We start from the raw sequence: 26,008 nt of genomic DNA on the forward strand, positions 1-26,008 counted from the left end.
TCCATTAGAAGATGTCACAGACTGCCTGGACACAGAGGAATAGTGGGAGGCACCCCCATTCTTCTCAAAGGAAGGCTTAGAGCCCAGGGATTGGTGGTGGGACAAAGATGAGTGGTCAGAGAGAAGACTGGGAGGAAGAGGTGTCAAAACCTGAAGAGGTAACAGGTTTTAGTGAAGAGGGATCTGTGGCAGAGAGGAGTCCAGAATCAGAATCAGAAATGGAAGCAGGAGAGGAGGGAGGTTATGAGGCAGAGATGAAGAAGCACGAGTGTCTTCTCTGCTCTGCTGCACCAAACTCCCCTCCCTCCCGTCTCCCTGGTATGAAGCAGGAGGAGCAAAGGCAGACATGTTGATGCAGCCTTGGATTGCTTGGAAAAGACCCAGAAGAAGAGGCAGGAACCTTCAGTCTCCACAACTGCCTCATAGACGCAAGACCTACTGAAGAGAGATACTGTGCTCATTAGGTCTGGCATTCTTGAGCCAGTGAGGTATAGTGGTTAAGAGCGGTAGTCTCGTAATCTGGAGAACCGGGTTCGCGTCTCCACTCCTCCACATGCAGCTGCTGGGTGACCTTGGGCCAGTCACACTTCTTTGAAGTCTCTCAGCCCCACTCACCTCACAGAGTGTTTGTTGTGGGGGAGGAAGGGAAAGGAGAATGTTAGCCGCTTTGAGACTCCTTAAAGGGAGTGAAAGGCGGGTTATCAAATCCAAACTCTTTTCTTCTTCTTCTTGAGCAGATCCTGCTTCTTCTTATAAAGTGATAACTTCACTTATTCTGTGTGATTTATTGCTGGCTCGCTCAAAACAGAAGACTATTTTTATAGGACCAATCCAATTAATAAAATTATAAGCAAGTTTACGACTTGTTTTCACCAACAAAAATGGGAGAGGAATTGTAGAAAAGCCCCAGTGTGTAACTTTAGAATCAAACTCAAACTATTTCTTTCATCATTCACAAGATTGTATGTATGGGATGGGATCATTGGTAGGGACTCTTAATCTCTTAGTACTTACCATTACAACCTTTAAAAGAACTCAGATATCTGAAGAAGTGCCTTCTCTATACCAACCTACCTGTGAATTCAATGGAAACACTTTCCCATGTGTTAGAGGAAGCTTGTACTATGCTGCTGCCCATTCTCTGGGATGCCCTTCCCAAAGGATTATGGCTAGAACCAATGTTAAGAATCATTGTTGTGCCAGATCCAAAAAATTTTTTTGTCCAGGTATTTAGCTGCCTCTCTATAGGATTTAAATAATGTAGTTTAAGTGATTCATTGTATTTTACTTTTGATATGATTGTTTCTTCGTGTCTATTGGGGGAAACCCTCATACCTTTGAAGAAGAGTGGCATAAAAATATTTTAAATAAGTAAATAATGGAGGTGTATCAAAGGCAAAATATATCTGGTCACCAACAGCAGCCAATTCATTTCATTTCATGCTTTTTCCCACCTCTTCTCCCAAGGACCCAGAAAACTCTTTGTAGATTAGCTATAGGATTTTCAGATGAGTGGCATGGTGCTTAGGTCTCCATCAGTCTGTGCATTCTTAAAGTAGAGGCTCAGTTTGGAAACATTTAGACTCCCAGTTTTAGGAATATTGGTGGATAATTTAAAAACCACAAAAACTATAAACATAAATACTACTGCTAGGAACTTTGTAGGAGTATATAGGATATAGTCAAATCTTCTTTGTTTCTGTTTTCAGCAATATGAGAGAGGTGTGTATGTTGAGAATGGCTACTAAGATCCCAAAAATATACACACAACTGTAATATTATCCTAATTTGTTTTCCTTCTGTGTTGGGAATCACATTCTCCTGAGAATTACAACCCCTAGCTAAAATTATTGTCTTCTGTTCTCATGCTCTATAATCTGTCATTCCAATGAAAGTGAGGAACAATTTTTAACCTTTCAGTAAGAGGACATAACCCAATAATTAACTCTTCTTCCTCCCACCCATTTCTTTATAAAAGCAAAAACAACGAAGACTTTGCCAAAGGAGCCGTAATTTACATGTTCAGAGGAAAAGAAACTAGGAAGATAAACATTGTAAAACAGTGTAATTTTATTTAAATTAGTTCAAGACTTCAAAATGGTTGCCTTCTTTATTCAAGCAAGAACCACTATTTAATCAGCTGAAGTAGGGTTGCCATAACCCAACCCCTAAATCAAGATAACTAGCATAACATGCAAATATGCTGAGCTAATTATGGTGGCTAATCTACATAATTTCTATCACACGCTTCAGCCTTCTTCCTTCCTTAAATAAAGAGTGATGCACATGGGACAAGAAAATTTCCCTTCTTCACATATACACTGATAAGGTCTAAATTTGCCGTTACTACACAAAGAAACAGAGGTTGCAGGCGTAGTGCAGAGCTCACTGCAATACCAGTGAAACAGGAAAATTCAGTTTTGCAAATGATTAGGAAACGGGCTAGAAATATTTTTTTTCGTGTCATTATATAAATGTACAGTGCAGCCATGTTTAAAGAGTTTTTAATTTCTGTGAAAGCTAGTATGCAACTAGAAAATATAATGGAAAAGTTTAAACTGCATCAAGCCCCTGGTATAGATGATCTGACATATAAATTTTATTTTTAAAAAATTCTGAAATATTGGGGCGGGGGGAACCCCAATATGAGCAGGGTGTTTAACAGCATTCCAACGGGGCAATTGTCCTGAGATCCTGGAAAGAGTCTAGAATAGTGGTAATATTGAAACCACGTAAAGATTCAGAGACTCTGGACACATTTCATGCATTGGGCAGGATGCTAAAACATTTACTAGCATTCTAGCTAATATCAACTGGCAAATATATTACCTAGTATAATCCATACAGAACAAGTAGGTTTTGTTAAACATAGACATATAGCAGATCTCATACAGAAGATGCTGAATGCAGTATATTATGGAAAACTGTTGTGGAATCCATATGTGATTGCTTCACTAGATGCTCATAAAGCGTTTGATAAAATACACTGGAGTGATTTGTATTTACTCCTTAGCAGTGCTTTTCTCTGGGGGGGATGAGGGGATGCATACCCCTAAACATTTTGTGAATCTAAGTTTGGCCTCATTGAGGGGCAGTATTTCAATATGAGTAGGAAAATGAGAATACCCCTAAACATTTCTTTAAGAAAAGAAGCACTGCTCCTTAGATATACAGTCGTACTTTGGAACCCAAACGTCTTGGTACTCAGATGCTTTGGCTCCCAAACACCGCAAACCCAGAATAGAGTGTGCCAGTTTGCAAATGTTCTTTAGAACCTGAGAATCCAACGGGGCTTCCATGGCTTCTGATTGGCTGCAGGAGCTTCCTGAAGCCAATCAGAAGCCGCTCTTTGGTTTCCGAACGTTCTGGAAGTCAAACGGACTTCTGGAACGTTCGACTTCCAAAGTATGACTGTATAACAGTGCAATGCTAACCATGTTCTCGCCTGCCTATCTGACATTTTTTAATCTATTTATCTCAAGTCTGAATGCCATAGAACAGATGTAAGCAGTGTTGTGTCTTCACATGTTGTTAAACTGCAACTCCCATCAGCTCCAGCCAGTACGTTCAATTATCAGGGATGATGGAAGTTGTAGTTAGCAACATCTAGAGTACAACATGTTGGGTACCCTGCCACTATCTAACTGGATCCTGAGTTCTGAATTTCATTTTTGGCAGAATAATTGGCAGTTTGGTTTGGGTTTTTTAAAGGAAGGATGGAGTCTGGTAGTTTGTTCTGCAGACAGATTTTGAAAATTATTATTACAATGCATAAAATACACAACAAAACATGATGAATATTTTCTGTAGAGGAGGTTAGAAAAATATAATACAAAATATACACTCTGTCTATACATGATATTTGAATCAATGCTGCCAAATTGCTACTACAGTGTAAAGATGTTAGGTAATGGAACTAAAGGGCTCCCAATTGTCTGTTCATTCATTAAAAAGAAATTATCTGAATAACTACTCTTTTAAAATAATGGACTCTGCTGTCATTTTTCATGCTCTTGCACTGGGACTATATGAGCCATAACAATGAAACTATATATTTCTAGATACCAAACCCAACCTTCCCCTGGTATTCCTTGGTCATTCCATACAATAGTAAAGCACATAAATAAAATGTTTGGCTAGGCTAGTTTAGGATGTTGGAAATTACACTTGGTCAACATTTTTTACACCAAGACTGAGAAACTATGACCCTCCAGTAGTTCTTGGGCTGCAACCCTCACCATCCCTGATCTCCGGCCATGCTTGCTGTGGCTGGTGGGAGTTGTATTCCAACATCTGAAGGCCTAATATAGCCCACCCTTGTTTTACAGGCATAACAGAAGCATCAATCCACCTGAAGGCACCATTTATAGATAACCACAAAGGCAATGATTAAAAATGGAGTTTGCCTTATTTGTGATAATCTGTTTACAGATGAGGAATGTCCTTGAACAACATCTGGTAAACCAAGCAGCCACACTGTGGAAAAAAGATATCAGGAAACAGTTCAAAATATTATCAATCTGCTAGAGTCGTTATGTGCCCACCCAAATATTCACACCCACAAACACACACACACACACACACACACACACACACGGTTTGATTGCTAGAAAAGAAAAATAAGTTTGACTATTTTTCTTCTTCTTCTTTAGCATGTAATGAAACAAAAGAGAAAGAAACTGAAGTAATACAATACTTTCTAATCTGATAAAGCAGCATAAATAAAGACTATAATGGCAAAAAAAAAAATCAGTCATGCTTTTACAATACTTTGTTCTGCTTATGATTACAGGTTGAAACGAATGATTTTCTCAATGACAGTATTTTAAATAGTGTGTCACACTGTCAAAATCTGAAGCTTGATAGGACCAGAGTACTTTTTAAAAATATAAATGTAAAGCATTCAAAGAAGCTCAAAATTTAATTAAGCAAAACATTAGATCAGTTAAATCTAAACGGTAGTATAAAATATTAAGGTAAAACATGTATTAGTGTGAGATTTGCATTTTTATGAAGTATGAATCACAAAGAAATGAAAATGCTGCTAAATTTCAGTTAACTCCTTTTTAAAAATCTTGTTTCCATGGCAATGCTGACAGTAAGTTTGCATGGGATGTAAGATATGGCTTTTTCCCTTTTCTCTTACAAAACAATTTAGCTGAAAAGTGGCAGCATCATGGACTCTTTTCAATTTTCTAATATGCCTGAGAGGCACAGAAAATAAGCCAGCAGAAGTCATTGACTGGAAAAAATGCAGCAGTTGAGCCTTTTCCCCCTAGTTTTCTAGCTTGTGGTATGCTTTTAAATGAGCATGTTCACAAACATCACCCACAACATTCTAATTGTCAGATAGAGGTCTTGTCTCTTTAATCTGTATTCCTTGCACTCCTGGTTCAATTAAGGAAGCTTTTAACAACATTAAACCTTAGCACGGAGATCATTTGAAATTCCAGTAAAGACTGCCTACAACACAAGCACTCAAACCTCTCTTTTTCATTCTAGATCTAAAAAGAACTGCTCAATTCTCTAATGAGTAATCAGGGATTGAGGTTTCTAGGCTACAAAATCTTGTTGTCGCAAAAGAAAAGAAAAAGGTAGAAATCTAACACCCAAATCAATACTGTATTACTCTCTCCACAGGCAAGAGATGCTGGGTCAGGAAAATCATGAAAAATTCATAGCAAAGGTGGTCAAGTCATCCATAAGACAGAGAAAATAATGCTATATCTAAAGATCCCTTGAGCAATCGAAGACACTTTACAGATTTCACCGTGAATAAGTGCTGGTTTGTTTCATCGATGTGCCTTAATACTGCTCCTATCTTATTTCTGACAGTAAATGAGGATGTTTTGATCTATATTTACTATCTTTCTTATTTACTATATTCACTTCTCAGCCTCTGTATTAGTCACTCATGGGACAATTCCAAGTAATTGTTTTCTGCTGAAAAGGGGGATAACTCATCAGGGAGGAGGCCTTTCCTAAGTGCATATTTCTCGGTACCAATAGTTTAATTCCAACAGTCTAGAAACAGCCTTCTCAAAAGTCCTATTGAATTCTGTGACTTCATTCTTCCAAGGAAAAAAGAGCCTCCCTCACTTATAAACTTAACGTTTTGAAGCATAAACAAAGGAAGACACCAATGTAGTTCATAGTATGGTATGTGCGGGGAGGATAGTACCAGTAAACTATAGTGACTATGTTGCAAGGGCAGACTTTTATAATATGGAGCCCTGAGCGATAACAAAATTTGGTGCCCTTCCCTAAATATTTCTTATTTTCACAATAATTCCTTTAAGTACAGTTTTTAGGGATCTTCTCAGTAGCTACCTGTATAAATACAGGGTTTTGTGTTTTTGTTTTTATTATTTTGCACCCACTTGGCTTGGCACCCTGTGCAGTGGAACTTCCCAAACAGCCCTAATTCCAGTTCTCGATGTTGGATTATTAAATGGTTTTACTATTTAAAAAAATATTAATTTCTCTATGGGTAGCTCACAAAGAAATCACAACAAAAAAAAATTCCTTCCAGTAGCACCTTAAAGACCAACTAAGTTAGTTTTTGGTATGAGCTCTCGTGTGCATGCACACTTCTTCAGATACAAAGAAATCACCTTACTGTACCAAAACTCACAGAACTAAACAGAACTAAGGAATTTTATGAACTAGGCCTCATATTCACAAGGCCTCATAGAGAATATGCATATAATCTGTCCATGAAGAAGGAATTTTGTCACATTTCTCAGTCAATATACATAATTTCCAACAAGCCTTGAGTAATGTGAATATCACAACTGCATTTTGTACATTCTCCAGTCAATATGCACAATCGTTAGCAGGTTTTAGAGAGTATGTATACAGTGGTACCTCGGGTTACATACGCTTCAGGTTACATACGCTTCAGGTTACAGACTCCACTAACCCAGAAATAGTACCTCGGGTTAAGAACTTTGCTTCAGGATGAGAACAGAAATCGTGCTCTGGCGGCACGGCGGCAGCAAGAGGCCCCATTAGCTAAAGTGGTGCTTCAGGTTAAGAACAGTTTCAGGTTAAGAACGAACCTCTGGAACGAATTAAGTACTTAACCCGAGGTACCAATGTATCCCATTTGAGCTTTATACATTCTACACTCAGTATACATAGCCTTCAGGAAATATGCCCGTTTTCTATCTGTCATTTAGAAATGTTCAATCTGCATTCTGAAGGCTGCTTCTGACCAGCCTAATCTTATGTGATCCACCACATACCTTCCCACTGAGCAGCAGGGTGTAGAGGTGGGGCTTCAGGTAAAAATATTAACTTTTTTCTGCACCCCAGACTCCTTTTCCTCAGTGTCAGCTGTTCTCCTGTCGGATAAGCAGCAGAGTGGAGGAATCACAAGCGGATGTGTTTTAAACCTTCCCTTCCATAATCCCTTCTTACTTTTGCTTCTGATCCTCCTCCTTTTTCCTCTTGCCTTTTCCCTGGTCTGTATTTAGGTTGGCAAATACATGGCATTTTGCTTATGTTACTTGGTAAAGTACCATATATATGAGGACAGTGTTTTGAACAAACACAAACAAAATTAGGAAAGCTCCATGATAGGTCTCTGATTAACTATAATTAGGGAGACTGGGGTGTCCAAATAGATATTGATCCAGACATTTTAAACTTTAATGTTTGCACCCAGCAGTTGTGCAAGTGGAAAGCAATTTGCACAAACATATGGTATTTCTCTTCTCACCTTTTCATTTGCATCCTCTAAAAAGACTTTCCAGGGGGTTGTGGGAGCTCTCTTGAATAATGTTGGCTGTGTTGCATGGGGCTACAGTGGAAAGGAGGAAGCGCCTGAAATTGGAGCGGTACCTATTTATCTACTTGCACCTTGACGTGCTTTTGAACTGCTAGGTTGGCAGGAGCAGGGACACAGCAACAGGAGCTCACCCCGTTGCGGGGATTTGAACTGCCGACCTTCTGATCAGCAAGTCCTAGGCTCTGTGGTTTAACCCACAGCGCCAAACGCGTCCCACATAAGCAAGGTATATCTGGACAAATACCCTGCACCACTACTATCCCCTGGAAGAGGAGATAAAACACCCTGCCAATCAAGTCTAGAGGGAGGCATTATCCTGTAAACAGAATATCTTTGGACCTTATCCGGCAAATAACATGTTGATTTATGAAACTATTAATTTCTGCTTTTCTTAATGGTCATATTGATACATATTTGGGTCTGGAAAAAGGTCTGTGTTGAACAGTTCACTTGATAGTTTAGAATTAAGACCACACCACATACTGTATGATGCAGCACAGTATCCTTCTTTGTGCAGTACCACATATGGATTCCATGCCTCGGCAGAGCATCATTCAGAACGTTTGGCTAGTACTCAGCGTTTTAGGCTCTCTGTAGTTGCTTTGCTTCCCCTATGGCAGGCTTCCTCAACCTCGGCCTTTCAGATGTTTTTGGCCTACAACTCCCATGATCCCTAGCTAGCAGGACCAGTGGTCAGGGATGATGGGAATTATAGTCTCAAAACATCTGGAGTGCCAAGGTTGAGGAAGCCTGCCCTATGGTATTAATGAGGGAGGATGCAAGACCTTGAAAACAAAATGGGGGGGGGGCTGTTTTGGCTGTTGTTTTCATTTCACCTGGGTTTGGTTGTTTAAAAAGTCAGCAATAAAGTTTCAGACATTGATGCTGATTTTCACTCTTTAGTTTACTAAAACAAGTAGAGATATTCTAAAGTTATTCTTTTCAGCTTAATCTTAATTTTATCAGTTGGATAAACTATATTCCTTTGCATAAAGTATGTTCTGCTGATGCTTCTAGATTTCCATTTTCATTAGATTTCAACATTCAGCACCTAATACCATAAATTTGTTTTTGAAACTCTTTAATTCCCTTGAGTATTCCAACATATTGAATGCTATTTGCTTTGTATTATGTTGGTAACAAATCTGTAGTGAAAATGCTGTCAATATATATTCATAGCTAACGTTGTTAACTAAAAGCAATATTGTTTTTCCACTGTAAGCTGTCATAAATGTTTGGCACCCTGTTGTGTAAGCCAAAAATGTCAAAGAAATGATTAAAAAAAATAAAAAATAAAAACCCTGTGGTGATACCATGTTAAGTTTTCTGCAATAAAATACATCCCTTTTGTATAAGCCCTTGCAATTTACCAAAAAGGGGAAAGCTTCTCCACGTTATTTTAAAGTTAGAATATTGTGACTATATGTACATTAGGAGAGGCGTTACTTGAAAGTGTATGACAGCATAAGAATAATGCATATATATTCATGATAGCTGTTATCCTTCTAAAATAGTAAGAAACTTTACATTTTAAATAAACTAAATATTTCAGAAGTAATATTATACATTTGGGAACTGAAAATTAAGCTGATAAATAGACAACCTCTTCTGAGGGCTGTACCCCAAAAAGAAAAGTCACTGACTTGTATCCAAATAGTGCCCTTCCATGATTGCAAGGACTTTTGACCCAGCAGATGTATCTGCTAAGTGTAGAAAACTTTGGCCAGTGCGCAAAATTAAGCTTAGTATGGGTCCTAATTTGGCCCACAAGGCAATTTCCCCTGGAATATGCCCCACTTCTACCCACTGCTGGCTCACAGCCCTCAGAGACTTGTCCAAAGTCGAATGCAGATTCAAGGGGGAAAAGGAAAGGAAAGGAAAGGTTCCCCACCACTAAAAATTGTCCTCTGATCCAAAGTGAATGTAAGGCACTTACGAGTAATAGCTACATACTCCCACTCTCTATTCTTCAAACATGATTTCAAACTCTGAATAATAATGAAGCCTGGTTAGAACTAACCATAGTTAAGGTCAATGCTTCAGAAAACTTTAGCCATTATTAAGACTCTAAAACTCATATATAGGTGGTCCCAACCCCTAAAAGGAGAATATGAGAGAAGTAGTAAGAAAAGAGAAAGAGAAATTGTGACTACTTAAAGTGGGATATTGCAGCAGTATTTTCTGTATGCTGGATTTGTCCTGAGGTCTGCCAGTTGCCAAAAACAAGTGTGACTTGAAAAGCACGCTACAAATAAGTTCCTAAATAGAAGCAGAACTAAATGTGTCACATCACTAATATCATGATAATTACAACAAAGCATCCTTCTTGTTTGTACTATTTAGAATTTTGACATTCTGATTGACAGATGTCATCATATTAAGTAAGTAAACACACCTGGCTATTTAGATTCTACTCAAGAAACATCAGTGTAACAATCAAAAGTATGAATATGCTTGCTGTAATTTCAAAAAATTGGCAACTAAGATGGTTTCATAGACATTGGAAATTAAGTGTATAAATTTAACACAATTTTATCCATGTCAATCCATATTAATTATATTCTAAAAGCTGGAACATGTTAAGGAAGCATTACATAAAATGCTTACTGTGCATTACATTGTAATGATTCAAAAGAAACGTCTCTACTTGAAAGAATCCTACTTGGAAGAATATTAATCTGCAAAAGTTTCCACAACTGCAAAGTTACTCATTTTAGAATAATGGTGCATGTATGGAACTGATATTTCTATATAAAATATGAGGCATGTCTAAGATTCTTAGATATCACTGCTTCATTCTGCATTTAATTTACATTTCATACAGAGTAGCAAACAAATAATGCAATCATATACAACATTTATCAATTCAGGAATAGTAGGTTACAAGGGACAAAACTGCTCATAATGAACACCTAATTACATTCATTCATTTGTTTGTTTGTCCATCCTCCAGTGTTGAGACGTAATAAAAGGACAGTTTTTCAAAACATGGGAATGTAATATACAGAAACTATTCCAAAACACTTTTCAATTTCAGCTTGAAACAGCTTAAATTTTTGGTAAGAAAACAAAGCAAACAAATCTACAGCAATCTGTCAGGACACATGCTGGTGATGGGCAATCAGAGTAGATGATGCTCTGGATTGACCGTCTCAGGTCTTCTAACATTCTGCTTCACTGGATGTCCACATGTTCTACTGTTGTGGGAGAGGGAGAAAAGCTTTTCTCTAGCCACACCAGGAATAACTGTAAAAGTCAGTTTAGGCACAGAGATCTTTGTTTATCAGCTGCTTCAAGGGCACAAATAGATGCAGAGGGGAGGAGGGGGCAGGAAACTTCCTTATGTTAAAACCCAGGGCAGTATATTCGTGAAAAAGTTTTTCTTTTAAGTAATCTCTTTGTAGGTTTAATTTTGCAATTAAACAATTATAGACTTGGAGTTGTAAAGGGATCTTGTGGAGTTCAGCCCTTTGAAACAAACAAAAATCTATGCAAAGCTATCCTTGTCAAAGGACTGCAAACTCTTCATGATAGAGTCTCATCAAATCACTGTAGCAGGCCATACAATTGTATACGGGTATCACAGGTGGATTAATGATATTGAAAACATAGTTTGCTTTCTTTACATTCTCAATAATAAATGTAACATCAATAAGTAAGCTTATCGTAAGTATATTATATCAAGTTAATCAAGACCTACTACACTGAAATAATGACATTTAAACATGCTTAACTATGAACTGGGCTGCAGCTCTAATGCCATTAAGGAGGGGTTATGAAGAAGGTGCAATTATACAGTATTTTATAATCTTAAATAAATCACTTAAAATGATTTTACAACCTGTTCAGAATACAACAAAGAGACTTTTACAATATGTTTCTTATATGACACAATATAGTTAATAAAAAACACACCACATACATTTGATACAACAATTTGTAGCATTTATTTAATACACTAAGGTTGCAGTGTCTGGTGGTGCCCAGTCTGAGAGATGCTTAAGATTTCATTATATTCATGTAGGACTCATTTTAACGGAAATTTGAGAGATAAAAAAAGCAGATTGCAGGAAGACATATTATAAAAACAGACCTCACAAGTCAAAATTAATAGTGAACCCATTCTTTTTCATGTATACAACCATGAAAACAAATATCCTGTGAACTCTAGATATATATTGTATCTCTACATGAGATCTTGGTGCTCATCGAGACAGGTACTCAATCATCTCATGGCTTTACAATCTCATCATTGTTGACTAAGGAACAAAACAGGGAAATAGGACCAATCATCTATGCAGTACCACAAATTTTGATAACACATTTCGTGGTTTTTTTCTTGTAACATAGGATAGTCATATAAAAGAGGAATTATTATTAAATAATTCTTCCATTAAAATGCTATTTTAGTTATGGGATTTTTTCAGGCAAGACATAATGATACAAAATCATGCACAGACATACATGTATACAGACCTACATATTGTGAACAGCTGGGCCATATTAGTACTGACAAAATGTACATTAAGGAAAGAACTGTGGAATAAAAGCAAAGTAGTATCACTGGGTTAAATCTGGACAACATCCACTCACCTGCTTGAAGGTGAAGTGGTATATATGGCCTGGCACAGCCCCACTGCCATCCAGTGGTCCCAGGCTCTTCAGCCCCAGGCTCCAACAGCTGATGGGAGAAGCAACAACCTGTCCCACCAGCTATTGGATTCAAATTTGCCCACTGGACACAACTGGCCAATCACAGGTGGGTGAAGAGGTGGAGCCTGGGGGCAGGTCTGACAAAGACTCCTAGAAGACTTCATTCAGGTCTGCTCCCTGGGCATAAAAATTGCCCTGACCTTTGCTAGGGACCGCAATGGGCTTTTAGGATCTTCCACCCACCCTCCCTTATCTCATGGTTGACGCCCCTTTTACTTGTTTTGGGCTTTGCTTGACTTTGCTATGGTTCTATAGTTGATGCATTCAGGCCCAGGGAGGAATTTTTCCCAAATGAAGGACCTCTACATGCCAAGCAGACAGACAATATTTAAGATCTGTCTTTATTTTTATTTATTTATTTATTTATTTATTTATTTATTTATTTATTTATTTATTTATACTAACACACTGTGTTGCTCTTGTTCTCTAATCAAACATCTTTCTCCCATTTTCACCCCTTACAATTAGTTGTCCATCAGGAACAAAACATTTTGCAAGTTGTCTTGCCAACATTGTGATTAATCATTTGGCTCTTGTGCAGTCCAAGGAGACATTTCTTAACCTTAACTCATGTGCCCTATGATCTGCCTCCACCACTATCCACAGACACACTTTCTATAACATACAGCTACTAGATGAGCATGAAGGCAAGGTTGTCCACATGCAATTGATCTTTCATAAGAATTTTTGCAAGGATAGTCTTACACTTCTTGGAAGCTTAAGGAAAATGGTGTCTTTCTATTAAAATATTGTGTGTGTTTTTAAAACCGAAGCTAAATCAACCAGTAACTGTACAAAAAGAAAACATTATAGAAAAAGGTCACAAAGGCATCCATATGTAAATTGTTTATAGTTCCTTTCTAAAAATGTTACTGGAATTTTTTACCAAGATGACATTTCATCTATGCTCAATAAGAAATGGTGAGGTGCTCAACTAGGTGCTCTGCTAAAATGGTGTCTTAATTCTTAAACATAGCAAAATGAAAACTCTCTTGCAGGCAAGCACAAACACGCCCACAAAGGAACTAAATACAGCCCATGTACTTTGGCTGTTTGTGAATGCACATATCTGTTCGTTAGGGGACAACCAAGGCAGAGATAAGAGGTGAACCATAAAAGGAAGCTGAGAATGCATCCTACATCCCATTATAATGTGTATTGGAGTACAACAAGATAGTTACCAACAGACAGAAGTATAAATAGGAAAAACTGGTTTAAAAGTAGATCAGTTAACCTATCTCCTAGACAGCTGGTACACTGGTTTGAGTCAAGCAGCTAGGAGTGACAGATTAGCAGTAACCATAGCATGAGATCTTCAGACCCAGTTTAAGGTATCTTTTAGCCAAATATCTTACTCAGCCCAGGATATATGAGAGACACATTTTACCACCTGGGAAACAAGTTTCTTGTCAAATTAACATGTCTAAATAGCAACAATATAGTACAGGCCATCTCTAATCCAGCTACAGAGCAGCCAGAAAATAACAGCTATCTAAATATTCAGAACATTTCTAGTTGTCAAGCAAAAGTTTACTTCATTCTCATTTAAATTGCACTTACCTGAGATTCTTTCACATTTTCAACTGTGAAATTGAACCAGACTCGAAAACGGGGATTACATGTATCTGGTCTGATAAACAGGTCATACTCAAATTCAGTAATATAGTCCACACGTCCAAGGTTACCTAAAAATATATTAGAAACAGAATGCTATGTTAACACATTCCAGAAAAGCCCTTTGATCAGTGATACCTCTCTTAGAGAAATATTCTACCAAAAGACTCAATAAAGTTGTATGGAAAATTCTAATCCACAACTGTTGGCTGTGAGCACATTTCATTTCTAAAAAATAAAATAAAGTGTATTTGTCTTTCCAGATGAGCTGTTTATGATATAACAATGTTCACAATGCCTTACTCAGGGCAGCCCACACATTCCTGAAGAAGCCTCTAGAGCCAACATATTGGCAGAATGGTAATATTTATTGAAATATAAGATCAGCAAATCAAGAGCCAATTAATAAGTGAGGGCAGATCAGTTTATTCATTGTATACAGGGGAGCACCTCCTGGCCATGTCAGCTGCTTCACATAGTAGTTTCCTAGCCAAGGATTGGGTGTACTTCTCCCCCATCCTTTGGGGTATTGGGGGGTGGGGCTGAACATGTAGACCATGACCCTGCAGCAAAGCGTTCACCCAGGGCCACTCCCTGTGATTGGTCCCTTATACCCTGGTAACCTCCTTGTCCCCTCCTCTTTGGGAATTCCTGCTGAGTCTCCTTCAAGTAATGAATAGGTAAAGTAAATTCACTCTTGATAATGGCAGGAGTGCCACTGTTTGGATTTGAATATGAAAGAAAGGCAGAGCATAGGTGTGAACAAAAGTTGGGGCTATTTCTGGTCTACTCTCTTGAGCAAAGGATATCCACCTCCCTTGGCTGGACATGCCACTAACAGAACAAAATGTGAAGGCTTGGATCCTTGGGGCACCATCTCTTTCTGACATATGGTAAAAAAATTAAGTAAAAATAAAAATAATAAGCTACCATTTGTGCCTCATGTTTCCAGAATGCCCAATAATAAATTGTAATGATAATTCCCCATAGTCTAATTTAGAATTGGGTTGGCAATTCCAATTCCAATATCACTTGAAATAGTTAGCTACTTGGCATTTAACAAGGTGGCTTGTGGGAGGAAAGCTTTAGAAGTCATGTCAGCTACAAAGTTTAAAAAATTATTCCATCTTCACATAAGCTAAGGCGTAATTATAATTTATTATTTATACCCCGCCCATCTAGCTGGGTCTCCCCAGCCACTCTGGGCGGCTTCCATAGAAACCAAAAATACAGTAAAATATCACACGTTAAAAACTTCCCTGAACAGGGCTGCCTTAAGATGTCTTCTGAATGTCAGGTAGTTGTTTATTGCTTTGACATCTGCTGGAAGGGTGTTCCACAGGGCGGGCGCCACTACCGAGAAGGCCCTCTGCCTGGTTCCCTTCTTCCTTATTCTCTGGATTTGACTCACATTTTCCCAGTCATAAAAGTGTCATTTGGTGCTTAGTTTTGCTTAGACTATTATTACTGCCCAAGAGTTGGACAAGATAGATGAACTAAAAGCACATTCTGTATACATGCTGAACCTTGTCTTACATTCTGGGCAGCAGATCTACTTTTGCAGGAAATGACATTTAATTTGTAGTACATCTGAGCATTATGTTAGGTAAATTCATATTCAAAAGAAAAGTAATGACAAAGCACATTGCCATGGACATAGCCAGGATTTAAGTTGGGGGGGCAGGCTTTATGTTGGGGGGGCAGAGCCTCAGTAAAGTTTGTTTGTTGTTTTACTTGATTGCCCTCTGTCCCGCCTTGGTTGCGCCCATAAACATCACCCGTAATAAAGAATCACTCTGCTGGTGGCAGAAATAGAGTGGCCAATAACTTTAGATTAATTAACTGAAAGGTTCATGAATACCTATACTAAGCTTATGATAGAAACTTAGAAAGTAGTTTTTAAATAAAATCTTGTTTAGCATATAGTGGGATTTTCAAAACTATGTTTTAATTTTTATCTTTTAATTTTAAAAGAATTGTTAAAAAAAAAATGGTACCCGTAACAGAATAAAATAGTTATTTTACTGAAATGCATTAAAAACTATTAAACAGAAACTATATATGTATTAAAAGATTAATATTTTATTCCATATGTCTATTGTATTGAGGAGAATTTTTTTGTAAAAAAAAAAAACCCCAATCTGTTCTGCAATAAGAGATTAATAATTTATAGTACTATTTTAGGCATGTTTACTTAGGACTAAGTTCAACTTTACTCCTAACTGCATACAAGTCTGTGTCTAAATAAATATTTATGAACATTTCTTACATTTCTCGATGTATTTTATCATATGATGTGCATTTCATATGAATTTTAGTACTTTTTGAGTCAATAACTGCACTACCAAATTCAGGAAAATGTGAAATATGAGGGATAACTGCACTCTGATTTGCACATTAGTCTCTGAGGTGTGGATCGGGTCAATTCATATTGGAATTCACAAATAACAACTTCCTCAGAATAATGTCCTGTAACATATTTAAAATACAAACACTGTAAACTAATTCTAAAGATGAATGTCACTAGGAATACACACACACATGATTACTACCACTTTATTTAACCTACAATATGAACTTAACTCTTCATCAAATACTAAAACATGGTGCATCCTAGATCAATAAGAAAGGCTGCATTTCAGGACAAAAGAAATCCTGTTCCAGTAAATGCTAGCTGGAGTTTTTAAGTATGCCAACAATTATTATAAAAATGCAAGAAAACAGAGATATGTTAAGCAATCCTAAAATCTTCTTAAACCACACATTGTGCTTTTCTACAGAGAATTTTAAGATGAAAAATAGACCTTGAGGGTCTTTGACAAGCCTCAGGCAATATAAAGGAAAAAGGTCAAACACACTGCTAAAAAGGACTGTTATCTTCAGAACAACAACTTATCAGCCAGCTTGCAGCCCTGCTTATTTACAGTTATTGGTCCCAGAGGAAGTGCACTTCAACACAGGTCACGATTACTTTGTAATGAGTTTGCCAGAAATGGTAAAGGAAACTAATTTGTAACAATGTGCTATTCCTTGCACATGAACTTTTGCAGACACCTTTTTTTTTGTCCAGCAATGAATAACTAACTTCAGCTTCCCTAACAAGCAATGAAAACAGGAGTGTACTCAAAAACCCAACTTGCAGGCATGAATGTGTTGAAATATCAGTAATTATCTCTCTCAGCTGTCCATTACACTATTCATGATTATGATCAATTCCCCTGTGGTTGCTATACAGAATACAGATTTCAGGCGATGAATTTGCACACGCAAATTAACACCATTTGGACGAAAATAGGTTGCACCTGTCAAAGCTTAGTAACAAAAGGTCAGATGCCCTCTTTTGCACCTAGAACATTTGGCTATTGTGTGCCTTGCTTGCAGGAATATAATTCTGGTTTGACTAAATAGAGAAAAGTGAGCACCATGGTGAACAGAAGAAAAAAGAATTAAACCTTAACTGAAAGCTCACAGTTAACCCATTCTTTAAAATACACGTGAATAGAAGTAGCCAAGGCAATTTTGAGTAGTTTTTCAAAAGAAATATATAAAGTACTCCTCTGTTTTTGTCAATACATTGCCAGGCCTCAAAATACTATTTTTCATCTGAACAATAAAAATCTGGACAAGATGGCAATAGAAAATCATTAATACACTTGCAGCTGCATTTCAATCTATACAAAACCCTTAAATAAAAACAACCTGGGAACAAATGTGCAGAATTGCATAATACATACATCATTTACAGAGCTCGGAGTCTGAAATTGTGCTCAAGATAGCCAAGCAGAATTAATCTATGTTTTCAAATAAACTTTTAAAAAAAGCATTGAACTTTAATATTCATTCTAGAATGGGCCATCAGCTGAATGCTACTGAAAAGATAACAAAACTGAGGTGATAAAATGAAGCAATTATATAGATTATATTCTAAGTGAAAGTGGAAACTTCTCAAAAAAGTCTTTAAAAATATTTTCCCAGCGAACCATGTGACACATTTCATTTTTTTACTCATGAAAAAAGATAAATACAGTGATGGGAAGCAGTCAAATCCATTTTTTCAGACAACAAAATCACAAAAAGGAATAAATATTTTTTAAAAAATCATATTCACCATATACACCACTATTCAGAAAGCACCTGTAAAAAAAGAGAAGCTATTATTGGTGTACATAAGTAGATGACATTGTCCCCTATGGGGATGCAGATACTGTCACCATTATCACCATGCTCTCTTGAGATGCATAGAGTATATTTGGAGCTTTCTGTTGCTCTTAAGTCACAAAACATTCTTATGAACCAAGTACAGCCAAGTCTGTAATGGAGACAAAATCTTGAAAGTCATAGATCCAGATAAACATCTAAAAGCTCCTATCCCACTTTGTTTCCCCCTCTGGGGTCCTACAAAGTGTTGTTTTCCCAGTAAAAGCCTAACTGCTTCACCACCAACACTCCTTCAAAAGGGAGGGGAAACATTAGTAAGTATTCACAGAACATGCATCTAAGTTGCTGAAAAAAAGGACCAGTTGTTCCAAATGCTGCAATTGTGTGATAAAACAGACTGTTTTCATGTAAATTGCTTGAAGATTTTCACTATAGGCAGTATATTTGTTATATAAATAAATGAATAAAATTGTGGCACCCAGCCAGAATGTATAGGGAGCAACTATAATTTGGGGATTCTGTCAAGTTAAAATTTATCTGTTTTCAAAGGCCTTTGGAGAAAATGGCTGAAGGCCCTTGGTTTTTATCTTACACTAATATTGTTCTTACTGTTTGATGAGAATTATAAATGAGGTACTTTTAAAAAAGAATGTTGTTCCCTGACTTTTATATGAATGGGGTAGCCCAATCTCTCTACCAGCTCTCCAAACCATCAACTGCCTCCTGGAGCCCTGTTCCCACTGCCCATGATCCTTACAGATGGAAATTAAACATGTGAAAGAATGGATCCACAGAATTGTGGCTGCAGCAACCAAGGAAAGCAAAGCAGCTGCCAGTTCATTTGTCTTTTTGGTCCCTGATTTAGCTCTACTGCTCATTCACCCCAACCATCAAAGCAGGGGTAGGACTACCCCCTCATCCCTGACATTCAACATGCCTCCCACCATTCCCGCTTTCCCATTTCATGCCCTTGGGGAAGGGGAAAGTGAAGGGGAGGGGGAAAGTTCAAGCAGTCAAAGATGGAGCTAGGGGCACAGGGTGGGTTGGAAGCAGAGGAAGAGGCCGTTCAGGTGAGGGGCAGGCTGGTCAAATCGCAACTGTATCCAGCCCCACTGTTATCAGGGACTGGCAGGGTTCTAAAGAGAGTGTGGTGGAGGCAGGGGGCCAGAGGAGTGACCCAGGAGAGGGGACCAGTGATTTATGGGGTGTCACACAACCCGCAATACAAGAGCCTGGGGAAGGAGAGAGAATCAGGGCAGTCTGAGGCAGAGGAAGGCACACAGGATGTAGCAGAGAAAGAAGGGATGGTTCAGGCAAGGGTCAGTAGATTTTCACTCACCCCACTGTCTCCTAGAAACAGGAAGGACTGGAAAAGGGAAGAGCATGGATGACTTCAATGCAGGGTAAGTCTCAGGTTGTGGACACGCAGCCTTTCAGAGAAAGGTATATAAGCCAGAGGAGGGGAGGTGGTGCCACACTGTTGCTGCAACTGCTTCACAGGGCCCAGACCTGTGGACAGCTGCATTCAGGCTAGAAGCGTGTGAGTGTGTGTATCCAGAGCACCATGGAAGCTGCAGTGTTTCTCTTGCTAATAAAGAGTTAACTATCAGACGTATGTCTTCCTTATCTGGAATGGATCATGACAGTTGTTTCTTAGAACCAGGAGGGGCTTGAAGAGGGAAGCACAGCAATGATTTCTGTGCAGAAGTCTCAGGCTGCATGTGTGCACTCCATCAGACAAGGGTACAGAAGCCTGGGGCAGGGGGGGCAGGGTCCTGCTCTAGCAGGCACAAACCTGGAAAACAGCTACATAGACATTAAAATTGTGTACGCATGTGGTAGACCTTAGAAGCTGCTGTATAGGTGTGCATGTTTTTGTCAAGAAAGAATTAACTATCTGCCATTTGCCTTCCTTGGCTGGGTGTGCACAGGACATGGGGGCACCCATTAACCATCTGACAAGATTCCTCTGAAGAAAGCAGAAGGACACCAGTCAATGTGAAAGATGACATGTGCATGAGGCTGTATTTTTGCAGTGCTGAAAAGGAAGATGTGACATGACTATATGAATATAACGAACAAAGAAGAGAAAGGAACTGTGGGCAAAGCCAAGGCTTTGTGCATGTTTAGCAGAGTGGGTCATGATATTAATTGATTCACAGAGTATAAAGAGAAGGGAGGCTTGGGAGAAAAGATAAGAATTTCATTGTTGAACATAGTGAACTTGACAAAGTGATGAAACATCTAAGGAAAATTATCCAATAGGCAGCTAGAGACACAGAACTGGATAAGACTAAAGTTCTGGGCGTACCAAGTATCAGGTGGTACAGAGAGCCATGGGATTTGATGAGGTGACCTAGGGGTGGAGTGTCATAGCACAGACTAAATAACAGACGCATAAGGGACCCTTCTTTTTATCTGCACCCTAGTCTCTGTTCCAGGAGAGTTGCTAAATTTGTTTGGATGCTTGATATATTGCATTGTAGTTTGAAATATCATATGGCATTGGAATAGTCACATTTGGCTGGTTTCTTTACATAATAAATCATATTTACAATTTATTTCCTTAGTTGTATCCCCTTTAGTCTTCTTATGTGATATTTTTCATTATTTCTAAATGCTTATCACATTAGTGAGATCCTCTTTCCCTCCATCCCACCCATATACTTTTAAAATACTGACATTTTGAAAGATATTTTGGTCCTCCCTTATGATTAGACTATTTTCAAGTGACTAGCTTTTTTCTGTTATTTCCTTTTACCAAATACAGAAGCAGTTTCTTTTATTTCAATGTATTTCAGGGTTTGTGGCAAATTAAACATTAATCTTTCTCTGTAAATGTCAAGTGATATTTAAATGTTTTCCTGGCAGATAAATTATTATTAATATTAATGCAATAAAATTGCAGTTTTTGTCCTTTCTTTGATATTTACAAAAATACTAAGAATGTCAAAACAGTTTCATAGGAAAAAAAAATTGGTCTACCATCCAGTCCACATTAGCATGAAAGGTTAAAAAACAGAAAAGAAAAGAAAGAAAGAAAGAAATGCCAGTCTTAGAAAACTGTGTTCATATCATGAAAGGAGAAAAGTGAAATTCTGTCTCGCTTCCACATTGAATGTATCACTTTCACAGCAAAATTGCCTTAGTAAAGTTCACTTTAATTTAAACCTTCTTTTTTGTAATTCAGTGACTGCTTTAAAATAATGAAAGACACATTGTCATTCTCATAATTAGTTGCTGTTGTACGTAATGAGAAAAAAAATCTGATCTACAATCTATACAAGCAAGGTCATATATCAAAACAGAAGTAGCTTCATATACAGATCTGCAAACAGTCCAAAAATACACAAGGCTTAGAATCAAAGCCTAGTAGTCATAATCAATTTTTAAAAAATTATGTAACCTCCACCTTCCTTTCCAATCTCTTTGACCGGCTAGATTTATCTCATATTCTATAGCCCTATAAATACAATTTGCTGTTTAGATGCAAAAGCAACTTCAGCACCAAGGACAACACAGTAAGGCAAAAGGCTATGAAAGTAGTACTATGAACTTTAGCAAAGCAAAGTCAAAATTAATTTACATTTTATTTTTATTTAATTGCACTGACCATGGAACAAAGCATATAATAGCAATAAGTCATAAAATACATGTAAAGCTCACATTAATACTTATAAAACATCCCATAGCTGTATTTAGTTGGAAGCAGAACCCATTGGGAGAAGTTTAATGTAGTGCAATGGCAATTGATCTGTCAGTGCAAGCATTTCAGCTTGCAAGATGGGATGATCCCCATCAGAAATATCCAAGGATGCAAATAGACCCAGTCCACCCACAAGAATGTCTGTGTCTCCTTGCCTAGCCCCATCACTTGAGCCGAGAACCACTGGAGGTTTTTAAGCAGAGGTTGGATCTGCTTGAAAACCTCCAAGGAAGGAGAGTCCACAACCTTCTGAGGGAGTCTGTTCCACTATCCAACAGCTCTTACTGTCAGAAAGTTCTTCCTGATTTTTAGTGGGAATCTCCTTTCCTGTAACTTGAATCCACTGGTTCGAGTCCTATCCTCCAGAGCAGGAGAAAACAAGCTTGCTTCATCTTCCATGTGGCAGCCCTTAAGATATTTGAAGATGGCTATCATATCTTCTGTCAGTCTCCTCTTTTCCAGTCTAAACATACCCAGCTCCTTCAATTGGTTTCCATACCCTTGATCATCTTGGTTGCTGTCCTCTGCACATGTTCCAGTCAGTCAATATCCTTCTTAAACTGTGGTGCTCAGAACTGGACACAGTATTCCAAGTGTGGTCTGACCAAGGCAGAATAGAGCAGAACTATTACTTCCCTTAGGGACGTGGGTGGCACTGTGGGTTAAACCACAGAGCCTAGGGCTTGCCGATCAGGTGGTCGGTGGTTCGAATCCCCACGATGGGGTGAGCTCCCATTGCTTGGTCCGTGCTCCTGCCAACCTAGCAGTTCGAAAGCACATCAAAGTGCAAGTAGATAAAATGGTACCGCTCCAGCGGGAAGGTAAACGGCATTTCCATGCACTGCTCTGGTTCGCCAGAAGCAGCTTAGTTATGCTGGCCACATGACCCGGAAGCTGTACACCGGCTCCCTCGGCCAATAAAGCGAGATGAGCGCCGCAACCACAGAGTCGTCCGTGACTGGATGTAATGGTCAGGGGTCCCTTTACCTTTTATTACTTCTCTCGAACTGGACACTATGCTTTTATTGATGCAGTCTAGAATATCATTAGCTTTTTTTCCTGCTGCATCACACTGTTGACTTATGTTAAACTTGTGATCTGATAAGACCCATAGATCCTTTTCACATGTGCTACTAGTAAACTTAGGTGCTCCCCATCTTATATTTGTGCAGCTGATTCCTCCTGCCTTAGTACAGAACCCTACATTTCTCCCTATTGAAATTCATTTTGTTAGTTTGGGCCCAGTTCTCCAATCTGTTAAGGTCATATTGAATCCTGAATCTGTCTTCTGCAGCATTGGATACTCTTCCCAGTTTGGTGTCATCTGCAAATTTGATGAGCATCTCCTCAATTTCTTTGTCCAAATCATTTATAAAGGCATTGAACAACAGGCCCAGGACAGAACCTTGCAGTACTCCACTCGTAACTTTTTTACAGGATGATTAGGAAACATTAATGAGTACTCTTTGAGTTCAGTCAGTGAACCAACTACTAACAGTTACCTTGTCCAGCCCACATTTTACCAGCTTCCTTGCAAGAATATCATGGGGGACCTCCAGTCTGCAGGGACCTCACCTGTTCTCCAGGAATTCTCCAGGATTATAGACAGAGGCTCTGAGATTACATCTGCAAGCCTCTTTAGTACAGTATCCTTCAGTCCAAGAGAAGAGGCACCTCTTGGACCCAAATATTGACTCTGTGGGATTTATTCTACTGCTGCTCCCAAAGAATCTGCACCTCGTCACCATTTTCAAATGATGGTAGAGACTGAAGTCAAGAGCTTCACTAGCTGGTTTCCTATCCCTGCCACCTGTGATTGAACTACTTGACAATTTATTATCTAATGGTGATAACATTACTCGCCAGTCTCCCACAAGCTACTTATGCAGATTTTAAAATCTTTTGCCATGTTCCTATCACTTGACAGGTCATTAGTCAATTTGAACCCCTTCTGGCCTTAGCACTACAGTGGTACCCCGGGTTACATACGCTTCAGGTTACATACGCTTCAGGTTACACACTCCGCTAACCCAGAAATACTGCTTCAGCTTAAGAACTTTGCTTCAGGATAAGAACAGAAATCAGGCTCTCTTGTGTTGCCACCCTCCGAACCTCTTGGGGAGGGGGAACATTGAGAAGGGCCTCAAACTTGTGTGCAGGGTACAGGTCGTTTTGTATGGAGAGAGGTGGTCCTTAATGTATTGAAGTCCTGAGCCATGTAAGACTTTATAGGTCAACATGAGCACTCTGAATTGGGCCCAGAAACTACCAGTAATTGGCAGCCAGTGCAGTTGGGCCAGGATACAGAGCTATGAGGGCATATTGCTACATGGCAAGCCCCCACCCCACCCCCATTTAATTATTTAACTTTAAGAAAATTATGCATAAAGTGCTTGAGTTTGGGTGACTTCAGGAAAAGAGCAGGTAGTAATGTTGAGAGCTGCCATATATTTCTTTGCACAGACAGCTGACTTGATAGCAACTGGTAGAGTCTTGAATTAGTTATCCTCTTCCTATCTTGATGGAGTTCCTTGCTGATGTCAGCAGCAGTTTTGGCTGTCTTGACCATGGATTTATATCATATGAGGTTTATATCATTCTGAGAACTGTAGATTTATGTTATGAGTGTTGGTTTCTGCTTTCTTCTCTGTGCAGCGAAGTGCTTGTCACGAGACAGGTTGTTTACATTCCACAGAGTCTGTACTGTTGGAGGTTTTCCCACGGGAATGGAGACTGGATATGACGTACACTGGTTTCCTGTTTTCCACTGTTCTTTGCAGTTTCACTTTGTGTGATTCTCTCCGTGCTTTAGAGGAGAGATGACGCTTTCTCTGCTCCGGCAGAGGGAAGATGTTTTTCTGTAACTTACCAGCTTTGAAATGTAAATAAAGCAATATAGAGTATGTTGGCACGTACTTTTCATCATTCCGCTGTGCACTGGACACTGCTTATCTCCAACATTTGGTTTCGGGCCCAGAAAAATGCAGTGTTTTGAGGATGGACTTCACAAGTTGGGCTCCTGGCAAAGGAACAAAGGAGCAAGAAACGAAGTGCCGGCAAAGCATCGGAACAGCGGCAGAGCGACGGAACGCACGGTATCTGCTCTGCGCGTCAAAATGATTGATGAAGGTATGTGCTACTGCTCCGGGCAGCCTGCCAGCTTCTAATTAATGGCTTTAAGGCTGGACTTTGAACTTTTAAAGCCGTTTTCCACGGCACAAGCGTAGTGGCTTGGATGGCTGGGAAAGTGAAAGTAATTTTGAACTTGCCTTTGGAATGCAGTTTGAAGCAGCTGCAGATAAGCAAAGAGGCTCAGGCAAGGCAGAGGCTGTTTAGAATTTGCCTTTCGATTGAAGCAGCTGTACACAGACACAGCTTGTATAAAGCAGTCTGATTTAAACCAGCATAGATGACGCAAGAGGCAAGTGCCAAAGTCATGATGGCTAGCTGCAGAAGGCTGGATGAAGCAAGTGGGGGATTTGATACCACTGATCAGCCAAATGCTCAACGCACAGTAGCTTGTGTTACTGCCATGATTCAGAATGAAGCAGATCGGCGGGGTGCTGGCTGCATGGGAAATGGGGAGTCTTCACAGACGTCATCCCATAGTGCAGTGGAACCACCAGATGGCGCCAAAGCTTTGAAGGCAGTGAAATGCTACTCGTGTGGACGTCTAGGCCATATGAAGAGGGAATGCAAATATCCCAGGGCCAAGACAGAGCAGCGCAGCGAAAGCTCATCGCGTGGAAAAGGCCGAGGCAAAGGCAAAGGTCCGGTGTCCAGGACAACGCAGCACAAGGCAATGGTCTCACGCTACGCTCCAAAGGTTGCGGAGGTTGCAGAGGTCCAGAAGACATCTAGATCTTTCTTCGTTGTTGATTCAGCTGCAACGCATCACATGTGCAACGATAAGCGACTGTTCGTGTCTTTTACACTGCAGGAAGGTGCAATTCACCAGGCGGATGACCACACTATCCCCAGTAAAGGCTACGGAACTGTTGTTCTTCACAGTTTGGACTTATCGA

At 39.1% G+C, this 26,008-nt stretch overlaps 1 protein-coding gene across 2 annotated transcripts in view; it reads right to left on the reverse strand.

Annotated features, from left to right (window-relative positions):
- The window catches only part of BEND5 (BEN domain containing 5), a 733,046-nt gene that overhangs the window by 687,148 nt on the left and 19,890 nt on the right, over window positions 1–26,008 (reverse strand). For both annotated transcript variants that reach the window (XM_081913981.1, XM_081913985.1), the window contains exon 3: window positions 14,066–14,190. In XM_081913981.1, coding sequence (XP_081770107.1) covers window positions 14,066–14,190 — 125 coding nt within the window. The remainder of the gene's footprint in view (window positions 1–14,065; window positions 14,191–26,008) is intronic.

The sequence above is a fragment of the Podarcis melisellensis genome, assembly GCF_964234715.1.
Source record: "Podarcis melisellensis genome assembly, chromosome: 6".
In the NCBI taxonomy this organism is placed as follows: domain Eukaryota; kingdom Metazoa; phylum Chordata; class Lepidosauria; order Squamata; family Lacertidae; genus Podarcis; species Podarcis melisellensis.